Source organism: Triturus cristatus, chromosome 3_2, assembly GCF_964204655.1.
Source record: "Triturus cristatus chromosome 3_2, aTriCri1.1, whole genome shotgun sequence".
NCBI classification, from domain to species: domain Eukaryota; kingdom Metazoa; phylum Chordata; class Amphibia; order Caudata; family Salamandridae; genus Triturus; species Triturus cristatus.
This window is the reverse complement of record NC_140584.1, coordinates 444,699,594-444,716,242: the sequence shown is the minus strand read 5'-3', so window position 1 is coordinate 444,716,242 and position 16,649 is coordinate 444,699,594. Positions and strand designations below refer to the sequence as shown.

Below are 16,649 nucleotides of genomic sequence, written 5' to 3'. Positions count from 1 at the left end.
CACTTCGGCTAATTGTGTACACCTGCCTGGGTGTGGGCAGTTCCTGGTTGGGTGGGCTGTCGTTGCACAGGATTAACTGTTTCGTCAAGTCATGTGATGTTATTTACCGAATCCGTACGTACCGATTCGGTATTTTCCGAATCGGTAGATACCACCTCGGTATTTTCCGATTCGGTAGATACCACCTCGGTATTTTCCGAATCGGTAATTATCACCTCGGTATTTACCGAATCGGTGAATTCCGATTCGTATTTACCGAATGTTACCGAATCGGTAACTGTTACCGAATTTTTACCTACATATAACTTACCGATTCTAATTTACCGATTCGGTACGGCTCGGTATTTAAGAACCGGTAAAATTTATTTACCTACATGAGGCCCAAAGAGTCTACCAACACGAGAAAATCACTCAAAAAATACTAATACGTCAGTAGAATCACCTCAAATAAAGGTGAACTGTGCTAAAACCAATCAAACCTCTTCCGTGGAAAACCCTCAATTAACTGAAACAATAGACAGTTTTTTTGACAGACAAGTCAACCAACCAGCCAGCAGTAGAATTAAAGATAATAAAAAGATAGAGAAAGTAGAAGTAAGGATGGTGGTCTCAAAAAAGGAGAAAAAAAAAGAGATTAAGAAAAACACGTAACAAATTATCTATTCAGGAGAACACAAATAGGATGGAATCAAACCCAGTAACTGAACAGGATGGAAGTCCAGCAATAGAATTTAATAAGGAAATTAAAAACAGGCCCACCCTCCTCACTCAAAGTCAAAGATCGACAGATCCAGACTACAGCCCACCATGAGCCCATTCCCAACAAGCAAAACTCTAGGGCACCCATGTCTCCGGACCCTCCATATCAAAAAGATCTGCCTGAGGCTCAAGTTCGTAGGAACTCAGCGAACAGGGAAACTACACATGAGGATCCGAAACAGAGATGCTCCCATGAGCAACAAGGAGAGGGCATACTGCCAGTTCAAGAGCAATATACCAATTGGGTCTTGGAAGATCGCAGGCTTCAAAATGTCATCCATCCATCTCAGGAGTCCGATCAAGACTTTGAGTTGACCACAAACAGAAACCACTTAAATAACCTAGTGTTACTCCCCAATTACATTACAGCCTATATTAAAACCACGAACTTGTTATTAGTTGAATTTAAACCTCATCCATTTCTGAACAACAGAGAGGCCACAGTAACAAACTGGTCCTGATCATAAATAGTTGATCACATCATGATACATCAGCAAAAGTTCAAGTTCTGGGGGATCGAACTACAAAGGCTCGAGGTTCCATGCTACCCAGTCCCTCTTCTGCCTCTAAAAGAAAGAGGGGGATTGGTCCTAAGGGGTGCCATTGGTGCCGGAACCAATCAAAAAGAATTTGAGAACCTAAAAATCATCCAGCCCCTAAGCAGGGGCGCCCAAGGTGGAAACGCACAAGAATATAACAAGACTAACTGGGTGACAAAAGAAGAAAGGACGCGGTCACAGAAACACCATGGGTTAGAAACTCTTCTAGAAAACAACGAAGCTATGAAATTCCTCCTAAATTACATTATCATTTTGACCCAAGAAACTTGGGGGCATATTTATAAGCCTCTGTCACCACCACAGCGTCACTTTCAGTGACGTTGGGATGGTGATAGGGACCTCGCCTTTTTTATAAGGCAGCGTTAGTGCCACTTAACGTGGTTTAACACTGCCTTGTAAATAAGGCACCCTTTTTAATAAACGTCCATATTCACCCAAGAAGAGAGATAAAAGAGGTGCACATGATTATCCTGCTTAAAATGATAAAAACTATGCAGAGGCAATACTCTCAAGCACAGATCATCATTACAGGTGATTTTAATGCAAATTTATGAAACAAACCTCAGGAACCATCATCAAATGTGCAATAGATTCAGAAGCCAGTTAGAATCTCTAGAACTAAAACACCTGAATAGAAACTCAAAAGAAGATTCACCTGCATCAGTCACCTTTTTAAGTGGAAACAAGAGCTCAACCATTGATCACACGCTAGTGAGTGAAAATGTAAGGTAAAAGATTCCAAATAATTCCACGCGCGGAGAGCAATCATTTTCCACAAACTGTGCAATTAAAACAAAGTTTTGCTTGGCTGACTGCAATCAACAAACTAATCTCTGCGTCCCTCACATGTAATCTAAAAAAACAGAGATGGAGAGTAAGAGGGATAGAGAAAGTGATGGCCGAAGTATACATTCAAGCAATAATGAAAGAAGAAACAACAAAGGAAACAGGGAAGCAAGAAGCCATACAATTAGTAAATGATGAGAGACTAAAGGCCTGGGAATCCTTAATAGCCATCTTATTAGAAAAAATCCCACACAAAGGGAAGCAATCACACCAAATCTTCCACAGGAAGCACAATCAGGCAAACAGCCACAAACCCTGGTATTGTACGGAATTACACGAGCAAAAACGCCTAATATTGCGAGAAATTGTACGGAATTACACAAGCAAAAATGCCTAATATTGCGAGAAATTAGAATAGTGACAAACCAGTTAAAACAAGGAGGAAAATCAGTTAAACATATGCTAAAAAAATTAAGAACTCAATATAAGAAAAGCTGTAGCGAAGCAAAAAATAAACCACTATGTAATCATTTGGAACAAACTTCTTTTGGCGAGTAAGCAACCGAATGTGAAAAAATTCAGGCAGGTGATAAATGCCCTGACTCATGGGAACACCAGACAACAAAATGCAGGGAGCCCCACGTTTAAGCAATGTAGAAAGAACCAGTGCTCAAATTAAAACCAAACAGTCAAGATACAATAACCGAAATGAGAAGGGGCCCGTTACCAGCAACACAAATATCCTGAGGGGTTCACAAAACAAACATCATGCACACTGAACACCATAGTAAAAACATCCTTCAGGTAACAGAAACAGACCAATTAACAAAAATCATAAAGAAATTAAAAACAGAAGGCGCAGCAGGCCCAAAAGGAATTCCAAATGCTCTCTTCAAGGGAGAAGCATTGTACTGGGCGCATTACTTCACACTTTTTTCTAATGAGCTGTTTGTGACAAATAGAATCTCCGAATCATGGAAGGTCAGTATTTTTTATCCAATCTTTAAAGGTTGGCATCCCACACAGCAAAGCAACTACAGACTCATTGCATTAATAAATGTTGAAGCTAAGTTATATGCTGCCCGTCTGCTAGAACATCTAAAGAAATGGTCAGACGAAAACAAAAGGATCCCTCGGACCCAAACAGTGTTCACGGTCTGTGCAGGCACACTAACAAATCTTACAGCACTAATGCTACTAACCGAAAATGCCAAATATAAGAACAAGCGGCTGTTCGCTTGCTTCGTGTACCGCTAGTCTGCTTTTGACCGTGTGCCCCGAAGACATCTATGGGCCATCCCAAGCAACTTACTGAATGCCATTAAAGAACTATATATAGGTACTTGGACTCAGGTAAAAATAGGTGATGGCAGCTGCATAACAAAGAAAATTGACACCCACAACGGATTAAAGCAGGGGTGTGTGCTGGCCCAAAGTCTCTTTAAGTTGTACTTATCCGATATTGAAAAATCACTCTGTGAAGTAAATAGCCATCCACAAACGTTAGCCAATGAGGAAATCAGGTGCCTCCATTATGCAGATGACATAGTACTACTAAGTCAAGCCCCCATTGGGCTACAATGTGGCATGATTGCACTAGCTAAGTACATGGACTGGCAGGGCCTAGAACTAAATTTATCTGAAGGTTGTGCGGGTAGTGGATGCCAAATACAAGAAACGTGTGATATCTGGAGGCAAAAAAAGTTGACGCAGTTGTCTCATATAAATATTTGGGATTTACAATCGAAGAGTTTCAAGCAGCAGCTTTCAGCAATGAGGGCTAAAGCCCAAAATCTCATGTACAGCTTTAAATTATTAAAAAAGAAATTGAGCTGTCCATTGTAGGAAGATAGGTTTCTGGTTCAGTAACCCCCCCCCCCCGCCACACTTTTTGCAAGACTACTGATGCACTTGATGTGCCCTGGGTCCCTGCCAATCAGGTTCCCAGGTCCTGTGTTGTTTCCCAAAACTGTACCTTGTACCCCCAACTGGCACCTCTCTGGCCACATGTCAGTCCCCTGTAAAAGGTACCATGGGTACCAAGGGCACTGTGGCCAGCAAAGGACTCTAAGGGCTACAGCACTTATTGTACCACCCTTAGAGGCCCTGTACCTTTACACACATACACTGTCATTGCAGGTTGTGCGTTATGGTGCAGATAAAAGTTAAGAGTCGACATGGCACACATCCCTGTGTGCCATTACTACAACCCACTGCCAGCCACCCCTCTAGCTGGGTGCACTATACCAGTGGTGAAGGCATAGGTGCATGAGCGCAGTACCCCTGCAATTTCGAGACCAATTCTTAGACATTGTAAGTGCAGTAATGCCATTAAGAGTATATGGTGCTGGGTGTTTGTCATTACGAGCTCCACAGCACCATAACAGCTTTACTGAAAACTGGGAAGTTTGGTATCAAACATCTCAGCACATTAAACCCACACTGATGCCAGTGTGGGATTTAATGACAAAACGCTCAGAGGGCATTTTAGAGATGCTCCTTGAAAAACGACCAGCCTCTGGTGGGTTCTCTGACTGGTACACACCAGCCTGTCACCACAAGACATGTCTCTGGACCCCTAGGATGGGAGCCTTCGCTCCCTGAGACAAGAAACAAAGCTTTTCCTAGGCGGAGGTGGCCACACCACCTCCCCCAGGCCAGGTGCAGCCATCGGTGACAGGGGAGCTTCAAAGGCCTTGCCGCCTTTGTAATGTGACCCCCCGCCTCTCCTGCTATCAGGAGCAGGCCTCCTTCCTGTCTCCCCTCCTTTTCTGCAGAAAGACAGGTGGAAAAAATTAGCACAGCCCAGAAGGTGTGCCCACCTCTGCCAACCCCACCCCTCAGGTGGGAGGGGGGCAAGGTGAAGCCCACTCTTCAGGATTAGGGATTGTGCCCACTCCCGCACGTGGGGTGAGCACACCATGGGTGTAGTCACCCTAAGATCAGTAGCCCATTGGCTTCGGACCTCGAGACCCCTAAAACGCCCCCTAAATACAGAATTTACGGAGCTGCCCTGAATCAAGAAGACATATTCCCATAACCTAAGAATGAGAAGGACGAAAGAAGAAGCCCAGCAGAGGAGACTGCAGAGAAGAACTGACTTGGCCCCAGCCCTACCGGCCCGTCTGCATTTTCCAGAGATCCTGCACCAAAATTCACCTAGTCCTGCAGCCAGCGACCTCCAGAACCCCTGGGAGGACTGACTGCCTTCAACATTGACCGGATCTCCTGTGAACAGCAGCTTTGTTCAAAAGAAAATCCCAAGACAGACTCTGAGCCTGCTGAGGACAAAGAAGCCACCACTGCACCTAACACCTACGGCCCCAATCTGGGTGGCCTACCAGTCCCAGCGAGGTCCCCCAGAGCTCCAGAGTCCGAGTCCACTGTGGGTGACCCCTCCAGGACTCCCCGACATCGCCTGCAGCCTCTGCACGGAGACCCCCCCAACCGCGAGTGGCACTGTAAGGTGAAATCCGACCTCAAAAGACACCGCTGCATCCAGCCGCCCTGCGTCCTGGAGAAGAGAACCCAAGGTGTACCTACATCCCTGAGCCCTACAACTTACCTGCCCAGCTGTTGGTTCCTCCCAGAGTTCTTCCTGGACCAAGCCTGCAGTCAAAATTCAAAACCGGCAACTCCCATTGAAAACAAGAGGGCACCCAACGCCAAAACAGCACCCTGCCACCCCTGCGCCGCTGCAGGTGCACCTTGTGTGCCAACTCGGATCCCCCTTTGCCCTGACCCTAACACCAGGAGCTTTGCTCCCACAACTTTGTGGCCTGCTCGTGAGCAGCCACCAACCGGAGGCCCCCTATCCTCCTTTGGTTAACATTGGGCCTAAGCAGTCTGCACACGTCCGCCCTAGTGACGCTGAGGGTGCTTTGAGAGTGCATCCTGGAAACTGGGGAAACCCTAGTTCTAACCCCAACATACCAACTCCCAAATACCGTTAACTTCATTTTTCTCCATAGGAATAAATGGACTCTTTTTCCTTGAAAATTGTACTGTGTGGAGTTGGTTTGTATGAAACACTGAAAAACTGCAAATGTACAAAACCTGATTTACTTACCTTTTCTCTAGGAAATGTCCCAGTGTGATATCTAGGCATATCACACTGAGTAGAAAAATTAATTAAAAAAGTAACGTACAAAGTTATCTGTAAAGTAACTGAAAAGTAATTTTGAAACACTGACTTACCTATAATTCAATCAACTGCATTTGAACTTGCATTCAGCTGTAAAACATTGCATACGATTTTGCAAAGCATTTATTTCACTGACCTGCACCAGGCTTGGCTTGGTTCTAGAAATAAAATAACTTAATAATATTTGTGATACAAACAAATTGGTCTGAGTTCAATCTTTGAGTGTGCGACATCATTTGCTGCCTGAGTGTGTACAACAAATGCTTAACACTACCCTCTGAAAAGGCTTACTCCTCTCTCACACTACCACAAATAGAGAGTAACGTGCTATCTACTTTGACCTCTGCCCACCTTTGGGGTTCCACTGGACTCTGTGCACACTGTACCTCATTTTGCTATAGTATATACAGAGCCAGCTTCCTACATCCATCCTATAGCTACCTACTATCCGTCACATATGGAACCAAAATAATGAGAGGTCGTGAAATTTCAACTTTAAATAATATCCAAACAAAAGTTTATAAAAAAAGTCTTCCTCATTCACAATCAGCATCACCGGCTCAAATCGGACTCGAGTTGGTTTGTCCAACCAAATATTCCGGAGCAAAGGTGCATTTATCAAACTATGTGGGAGGCTCCGAGCATCCAAAACCAATTCTATCGAGAACCTGTGCTGGAAAGAAATAGATGCACAAAGAGAGAATAAAATACAAGGGGCATATCAACAAGGGCTTTATCTCTGCTTTTTTGGCTTTAAAAGCCAAAAAAGGAGAGATAAAACTAGCGCCCTATCAACAACAGGGTGCTAACATGCAAATTTGCATTTTAGCACCCTTTTACTCTACGCTTCCCCTTGTATCTCTAATGAGATGCAAAGGGGGCGTTCCAGAGTAAAATAATAGGAGAAATGTCGCTAAGCGACATTTCTCCTATTATCAAGAATGTCGCTAACCCTGTTAGAGACAAAAAAAGCAGCGCTAACCGCGGTTAACGCTGCTTTTTTACGTCTGGTATTTTTCTGACTTAGCCATGATATCCTATGGAAGGAGGATATCATGGCTAAGTTTGCCTGTCCCTATCAACAAGGTAACGTGAGATTATTGCTGGGTTTCCAGCGATAATCTCACGTTAGCGTGAGGATTTTTATCGCTATTGAGATAAGCGTTGCTAATAGCACGCTATCTCAGCGATAAAAATTCAAGCTAGCCGGCGATAATTATCCTAGCGCTAAGTGCGCTTAGAGATAATTATCGCCGGTTGTTGTTGATATGCCCCAAGGTCCCTTGGGCTGCTACCTAAGCCAGGTTTTAGAGGATTTTTCCGATCAAGAAATTTGGAACTCCTGCATGGGGAAAGTGGCCCTCCACAAAGTAATTAATTTGACAATAAAACTCCTGTCACACTCAACAGATGAGAACATCTTATTAGAAAGACGTCATTCTTGGATGGTGATCAAGTCATATGGTACAAGGAAACCTCAGGAATATTTATCAGCTCACTTTTCAACGGCCTTAAAACAATTATTCATTAAATTATGCTTTGGTATGTGGGAAGCAAAGGATCTCATCCCCTCCTAGTAAGGCCAGCATCAAAATCAAGACTGCAGACTGTGCAATTACAAATATAAATCTCTACTACATATTCTTTGTGCATGTCTAAAGTTATTAAAAGAAAGAAAGATATTTTTGAAAGAAATATTTATAAAGATGAACATTCAAACATGCAGAGAAGCCATAATCACCTGGTTAGGTGGGTCCTCGATCTTCTTAGTCTGCAGGGGGGGGGGTAAACATTTTAAATGAGTATTTACTGGAATTAGGTCGAATTCCAGAGGAAATCCAAACAGATTCTCTGAATAATTGGAAATTTTAAACACTTTTAATGATAGGTAGCAGCACGTTGTCTTTCCATGTTTATTATATACAGATTCAAAGTCTTATCCATCGTTTTTATGATGAAGAGGATTTTTAAGTTTTTAGCACTTTATGGACAATATAAATTGGACTTGAGTTCATTCAGTGTAGAATAAGGTTCAACGGTTTTTAACCTCCTATCAATGTTTTTTATTATGACACTCTAAGCATGTAAAATAAGTTGTTTTGGTGTAATGGTTTACAAAGACTGAACATTTGAATCAATAAACTAAACTAAAATAAAAAACAATAATCAGAGGTATAATTCATATGATTTATAGAAGGGTAACACTTAAAACACTAAGGGCCATATGTAGGTAGCTAAATACTGGTCGGTAACGGCCGAAATTCGGTAAATATCCCGTTACCGACCGGTATTTAGTCAATTGAGATGTAGGAGGCCAAAAAGAAGGTTTCGGTAAATAAGAATCGGTAAACACCGATTCATATTTACCGAATTCTAAATTACCGATTCATATTTACCGAATACATATTTTCCGATTCGGTAAATATGAAGTGGTAAAACGAGAAAAGAGATGTAGGTAGATTCGGTATTTAAGAAATCCATGAAATTCGGTATTTAAGAGTCGGTAATTAACACAGATTGAAAGCAGGTGGTAATCAGCAACAGTGCATATCAGCAATCCCAAAATGCAACAGCGTGGACACCATGGCCGCTCTGTATGTGATTGCAAGGCGCCTACGTCTACAGGCAGCAGGTCTGAGGATTTGGAGACTGGAGGAACGCATTTACAGACAGCGCATCACACTCTTTCAACAGACTGAGGCTGAGATACATTAAAGGTACAGGCTACACCCACAAACCATCATGGACCTGATAAGGGACCTGCACCCACTCCTGGACCAGCCAACAAGCAGGGCGTATGCCATACCACCACATGTGCAGGTTCTCTGTAGCCTACATCTACTTGCATCTGGCAGTTACCAGGGGGTGATAGCTGCGGTAGGCGGTTTATCCCAGAGTTGCCTGTCCCGTTTCTTCAGGAAGTTCCTGGATGCCATGATGCAGAGAATGCAACACTACATCAGCTTCCCAAACACACAGGCTGAACTGTAGAAAACCAAGACAGACTTTTACCAGATGGCACAGTTCCCGCATGTCATAGGCTGTATTGATGGCACACACATTCCAATCTGCCCACCAGCAGCCACTGAGCACATCTACAGGAACAGAAAGTCCACCCACTCCATAAATGTGCAGGTAATCTGCGATGCAGGGAACATTATCACTGATATCGTAGCAAAGTTTCCTGGGAGCACCCACGACTCCTTCATCTTCCAGAACAGTGGGATCTACACACGACTGCTTGCCGGAGAATTTGGAGAAGGATACCTGCTAGGTAAATCACTGTGACGCTCCCTAATACTTAGTGCAAATTATTGTGTATTGAGGCATGTGACTGATGGTTCTCTCTTACTCTCCTAGGCGACAGTGCATATGCCATGCGGTCATTCATCCTCACTCGCTACCTACACCCATCAACCCTGAGTGAGAGACGATATAATGTGGCACACAAATCAACACGCAATGTGGTGGAGCGCAAGTTTGGACTATTGAAAAGCAGGTTCCGCTGCCTCCACAAAAGCGGATGCGCACGCCAGTACTCACCCATCATCTGCTGCAAAATCATTGCCACTTGTGCAATGCTGCACAACCTTGCCACGAAGAGAGGTACAGAGGTGGAGCTAACTGATTATGAGGACAATGATGATGAGTCTGCACAGCCAGAGGCCAACGCAGCTGGAGTGGCAACAGCAACCAATGAGAGACGGGCAGAGATCACATGCAACTATTTCTGAGTTAATAAGGGGACACAGACAGAAGTTGGATGGCATGACGTAGTTTAATTATGTGGCACTACGCCACAACACAAAGAAAAACCTGTCCTCTCAATATTGTGCAATCACCAGTTGCAAATCAAGGGTTACTTCACCCAAATGTCTCATGCTATACTGTGCAGCATTAGTGTCTGCGCCCACGCACTACAGTGCGGGATGCCATTGATTGTGCATCCTCGCTAGTGGCAGCCCTATGCCGCCTGCTGCTCCTCCGTGTATCTGGGACAGGGGGGTATTGCTGCTCCTGCTGGTGGTTTCTACGCTGTCCACAGCATCCCCAGCATCAGTTGTGGCCGACTGGCTTGTCAGTAGCACTTCCAGTGCACTGGTGACCCTCACCATCCCCCTTGAGACGTCATTGCTGCAGTGCGTCAGGCCCTCCTGCATTGCCACAGAGCGCCTGCAGAGCAGCGAAGTGGCAGTTGCCAGCCGGTTGACTGCCCTTGTATGATTGTCTCTTCTCTGCCGTTCCCGGCGCCGTGCAGCTCTGTCCGCATCGAACTTACTGCACAGCAGCATGACGGACTGGGACATGTCCCGCATGCCCGCAGCCATCTCGCTCATTCCCTCAGCCATAGCGCTGATGCCCCTGTCCATATTTACAAATGTATCTTGGAGTCCCCGCATTTGCCGCTGCACTGACATCATTGCCCTTGCCTGTAGGCGCTGTATCTTTACCATGGTGCCCTCCAGCCCCGAGAACACTCCATGGCTCTCACCCTGTGGTGGTGGACTTTGCACCCGAGCCCTGCGGCGACGTCTGGCACCTGTGTGTGCTCCCTCAGAGGCGGAGGGCACACTGGCATGGCTACCATCCGACACTTGCAACCTGGAAGCAGCACGCCTCCTCGACCTGAGCAATGCAGGCAGTGATGATGCCGGTGACTCCAGCATGAGTGGCGATGCTGGCTGTGGTGGTGATGCTGGCTGTGGTGGTGATGCTGGCTGTGGTGGTGAGGCTGCATGTGGTGCTGATCTCTGGCCAGAACTGGTGGTGGCCTTCCCTGAGCTGTCTTTCCGGTGTGCCCTCTCTCCCGTCTCATGTGCAGTCCTGCGCAATGTATCGTCTGTGGGCAGAAATGCAACATCAGCTCAGTGTACCTGAAGACCTGCATTGCTAGCATCACAATACAATTCTGAAACACTCTCAAATTGTCCTCTGCCTGCTTTTCGCTAATGTGTGTAACATGCCTTGTTGTTCTGTGCTATTCAGTTCATGGTTGGGGTTTCCCGGACTACATCTCCCATAATGCATTGCTAGTATGCACTAACACATGGACTGGAGTGGGATACTCATTGCCCACTTGGGGAGTTGGGATAGGGGTAGTGGGGGCCACATTGCTGTGAATGCGTCTTACCTTGTTTGGTGGCGGCTCTGGCAGAGCTGTCGGCATCCCCAATCCCCACGACACTCTCGGGCTCTATTGTGGACTCCACCAGCTCCTCCAGTTCTGTAAGGGCAGGTGCCCTGTTCCTTCCCCCTCCTGTCTGGCTGGCCTCCTTCTGCAGTTCCCCCATCTTCCTCTTGGTGACGATGCGTAGGTCATACCACCGCTTTTTCAGCACGTCTATGTCCCTGGGGGTCACTCCGATTGCATTCACCTGCGCCTGGATTCCCAGCCAGATTTTCCTCTTCTCCGACTCAGGCACTTGCAGGGACTGCTTTCCAAACAGCTTCTGGTGCTGCTTGACCACCTCCTCCACTAGTACCTGCAGTTCCTTTGGGCTAAATTTTTGTTTCCTCCTCCTTTCCCCTCCTTCTCTCTCTGTCTCCTGGCTGGACATTGTCAGTTTGAGGCTCACAATCAGGCACTGGCTCCCTTGCTCTGCTCTGCACTCCCAGCCTCTCCAGAGTCTGTTGATTGTGTGCACCTGCCTGGGTGTGGCCACTTCCTGGTTGGGTGGGGTTGGCCTTGCACTGGATTGGCTGATTCATCAAGTGATGTATATTTGAATTACCGATTCGGTAAACTCCGATTCGGCATTTACCGATTCGGTAAATACCACCTCGGTATTTACCGAATACCGAATCATGATTCCGGCCGGTATTTTGGATTCGGTATTCATTTACCGAATTTTACCGAATCGGTAATTTTTACTGATTGTTTACCTACATACTATTTACCGATTCATAATTACCGATTCGGTAAAATTCGGTATTTATGAATCGGTAAATTGTATGATACCTACATATGGCCCTAATTGTGTTAAAATACCAATAATTGTGTGAGCACTAATTCTAGGGATTCGAGGCAGTGTTTCATGTCAATGCACTACAAGAGTAATAGCTTCTTTGGCAGGTCTGTCTGAATCAAGGCATCTCCACTCTTCTGTGGTGAGACTGCAAGAGCACGAAGCTTGTTTGATGACTCACATGGTGGCAGAGACATAGGATCTTGAACAAAATACATTTTCCGTCTAGTAGTCAATGAGTTGCCTCCAAGTTCTTTGAATAATTTCTCTAGCTGCAAGCCTAAAACCGGAGAGGGTGCATGGTTTTGGGTGATTTGAAGTTTAGCTGCCAGGGACACAGGCAGGCCACGATGTAAGGAGCTTGTTTTATCCAGGGAGAAGCCATAACAATCTGCACTTCTGTTTTGTGACAGTACATGAGAAGAATTGTACCCATTTTATTCAAAAACTTTAATTAAAGAAAGGAAATTTAATTACCTTTTCAAATATAAGTAACAGAGGAAGTGTTACAGTAAAAAAAACAAACCCAAGTTTCAGGCAGGGGAAATCAGAAGTGGAGCCGCTAGCATTTTTTGAGGCCACCAAATATCTGACGAACAAAAAGAGGACCCCAAACGACCAAGACTTCAGTGTTGTTGCTGCTAAATCTAAAAAAACTTCTATCGATCCAGCGGCAATAAGAACAACATACTTCTTGAACCGTTTCTGAGTTAAACCTTTACCATCATCAAATATATGAACAATTGAATAACATTTGCATAACTAAAAGTTAGAAAAACCACAACAGTGGATCAAAGCTGCTGGGCACGTTTTTGAATTGCAAGCCAAATGTGACACAGTTACCAAATCAGGTTTGCCAGTGTGTATTGTGAAATGCACCATGAATGCTATCAATCAACAAAGAAACATGCATCAGGCATGCCTCTGGAGCACTCTTTCAGTGAAAAGGTACCTAATGCCACAGTTATAAGCAATATTCACTTACAGACATTTTTGGTGTAGATACATAGGGCCCGATTCACTGAACTAACTTAAGACAAAATCCTAAACTTACTACCATTTTGGTATTCACAGAAGGCACTTACTCATTTTGGTATTCACAGAAGTTAGGAGTCCTAACTTTAGGACTCCTAAATGCCTTCTGTGAATACCGAAAGTCTTAAAGTTAGGATTTTTCTATGTTTAGGAGTAGTAAAGATAAGACTCCTAACTTTAGGACTCCTAAATGCCTTCTGTGAATACCGCAGGTCTTAAAGTTAGGATTCTTCTCAGTTTAGGAGTAGTAAAGTTAGGACTCCTAACTTTAGGACTCCTAAATGCCTTCTGTGAATACCGAAAGTCTTAAAGTTAGGATTTTTCTCAGTTTAGGAGTAGTAAAGTTAGGAGTCCTAACTTTACTACTCCTAAAGCAAGAAAAATCCTAACTTTAAGACTTTCGGTATTCACAGAAGGCATTTAGGAGTCCTAAAGTTAGGACTCCTAACTTCTGTGAATACCGAAATGAGTAAGTGCCTTCTATGAATACCAAAATGAGTAAGTGCCTTCTGTGAATACCAAAATGGTAGTAACTTTAGGATTTTGTCTTAAGTTAGTTCTGTGAATCGGGCCCATAGTCAATATTTTTACAACTTTTACTTGCATTTTCCAAATAGAAAACGTAATGCACATGCATGGGCAAACAGTGCATAGTCATATATTTAAGATATTTTCGCAATATTAGGAGTGCAACCTTATTTCCTTGTTCACATTGAACTTTCCAATTAAAATTGCATGTATCTGTAATCACTCTTGTTTTCAATTACTTTCCATATTTCATTTTGCAATTAATTTCTAGACGTTGGTGTCTTTTTCCCTAAAGTTCTTTTTTGTTAAGTATCCAATTCCATCACACTTAAAACAGACCCAGCCAATGCGTTTAATCCCGTATAGAGCCTTCTTCAAGGCAATTTGATTTATCCTCCTTCTCAAAATTCTTCTTTTCCATTCTTTCCCCATTTAAATGTCTGAGCTCATTTCGAGCAGCCTTTTGGTGCGTGTGTCCTAGTCCTGTCTGATCTATCAGACTTTATGGAAAAAGACACCAACGTCTGGAAATTAATTGAAAAAACGAAATATGGAAAGTAATTGAAAACAGGAGGGATTACAGATACATGCAATTTGAATTGGAAATTTCTATGTGAACAAGGAAATTAGGTGGCCCTACTAATATTGTGAAAACATTGACCAAGGATTGAGTTTTGTGGGCAGTCAGAACTCCAGTAGTGGGCATAAAAGAGCTATATGATTGAGATATTTGACCAGCCCAGAAACACCACTGCTGGCTGTCTCTTGAAAATAATTTATTTAAGAATCTGAGAACATCTATCTAAATGTCTCACAAGGGGAGTACTACTTGGCACTCTGTGCAGAGCACATAGATCAATGATAGACTGATAGATTACCTGCAATAGACATTTTGAGTTTTGAAATCAGTTTAAATTCAAGTGGACTTCTTCTAAATTCCATGTGAAGTGTACAGAGGTCTTGACTTTAAGGTTAAGGTTTTGAAAAACGACCTTTGTATAGAAAGGAATATGAATATAGCACCAGATCATGGGGCACTTAAGGTTTTCAATTGATGTAAGTAAAGGCACTGGTAAGGACATTTTTCCAGACCAGCTGCACCATGTGTTTTTTTTTAACAGTTGCAACTGTGTACCTAACTGCTGTATGGTAGAATAATGCACAGCACGTGAATCTTCATTGTATTAATTGCACTGTCAAAATACTTTTAGAAGTAAATAATTTGCCTCCTTGGAAAAATGTCTACAGATCTAAAAGATGATTACAGATCCTAAGAATTATTGCAGATTTTAAGAGTGTAGATTGTCGATGTATAGAACCTTTGCAGATCAGTACTTCTTCCAGATGTTCAGAATGTTTACCTATCTTTAGACTGATTACAGGGCTTACGACTGACTGCAAATCATAAAGAATGACTGCACATTTTAGTAAATGATAACATATTCTTGTGATCGTGATGCTGAGCACAGTAGATCCTCTCTAACCTTTTGTCTCCTTTGTGGATAGAATGTTTGTACGAGGATCAGGTCCTAGAAGATGGAGGCTACTATGTATCAAAGGCAGACCCTTGCATCCTTTGTCACTGTGAGGTAGGTATGCCTTACGCATAAACCCATCCTTCAAGATAGAGAATAACAATGTCCATATTTAAAAGGAAGCGGTATCATTGAAACATCAGGGTTTCTTCATCCACATTGAGTACGTAATCATAATTCACCAACTGATGGTTAAAGCTTCTTGAACATTTAAAAACACCATACATCATGAGAACCAATGCATTACATCAATCTTAAAAGCCATTTAATACCTGGATTAGGGACATTACTTCACAAATACTTAGGGTTCATGATCAACACGTATGAAGGCACATTTATTTGATGCATTAGTGACCATAACTCCCAGCCACTAAGGGACACTGATTCACACTTACACAGGGCCAATGATATACCTTCTTTAGAATTCTGATTCCAAACACCAAAGCCACTGATTGATATTTACTGTGAGCCTTTCATTCACAGCTGTAGAAGAGTCACTCCAACTGCATACCTCTGATATACAGATGCAGAGCCCGTGATTTGCTTTGACTAAGGGTCCCCAAATTAACATCCACAGAGTGCAAATAATTCATTTGCACTTCTTGGTTCAGAAAGTGTAATTGCTCCTTTTGTGCCCACTTTGAGAGCCCCTGATTCACACCAATTTAGGTTTATAGTTCAAACCACTAGAGCCCCTCAGTCACATGCTCTGTTAGATATATGATTAGCTTTTTCCAAATAGCCTTAACTTATATTTTCAGTGGGCACATGAGTCATACTCTTTTAGGCTATTATTTTGAGGTGCAGCAATGCAGAGGGCTCGCGATTCAAGCACACTAAAGGCCAGCAATTCACACCAATGAAGGACCTTGATTCACAGCTCGCAGTGGCCCCTAAATAAGGCTATATCACATTCAGTAAGGGATCCTGATCCACAAGATGTCGCTCTGGTCCAAACTCCCTGATGGTCCTATTCTGTGGTTGGAGGAGAAAATATCAGAAGTGAACCATGGATATACTCTACCAACCAAATATTCTGAGCTTTGAAGTAATACTGCATTTTTCACCATAGGCAGGAAATGTGCACTGTGAATGGAAAGGGGATTCTTGTCCACTGCTTGACTGTGAGCAGGCACCTGTACATGCAGCTGGGACATGCTGTCCGGTCTGTCCAGAAGGTATGTAACTATACGAGAGCATGTAACATTAGCACCACTGGCAGCCACTTCCCCTCTCATTCATTGTAGTGTCTGCAGCCACAACTTAGGCTGCAGTGGAAATGGTGGTCCTTGCACATTGATAGTGACCAGATTTAAGAAAAAGGATTGAGGAAAGA

At 43.6% G+C, this 16,649-nt stretch overlaps 1 protein-coding gene across 1 annotated transcript in view; it reads left to right on the top strand.

Annotated features, from left to right (window-relative positions):
• Positions 1-16,649, top strand: part of VWCE (von Willebrand factor C and EGF domains) — a 463,775-nt gene that overhangs the window by 365,277 nt on the left and 81,849 nt on the right. The window contains exons 24-25 of the mRNA XM_085648045.1: positions 15,285-15,367; positions 16,386-16,491. Coding sequence (XP_085504171.1) covers positions 15,285-15,367; positions 16,386-16,491 — 189 coding nt within the window. The remainder of the gene's footprint in view (positions 1-15,284; positions 15,368-16,385; positions 16,492-16,649) is intronic.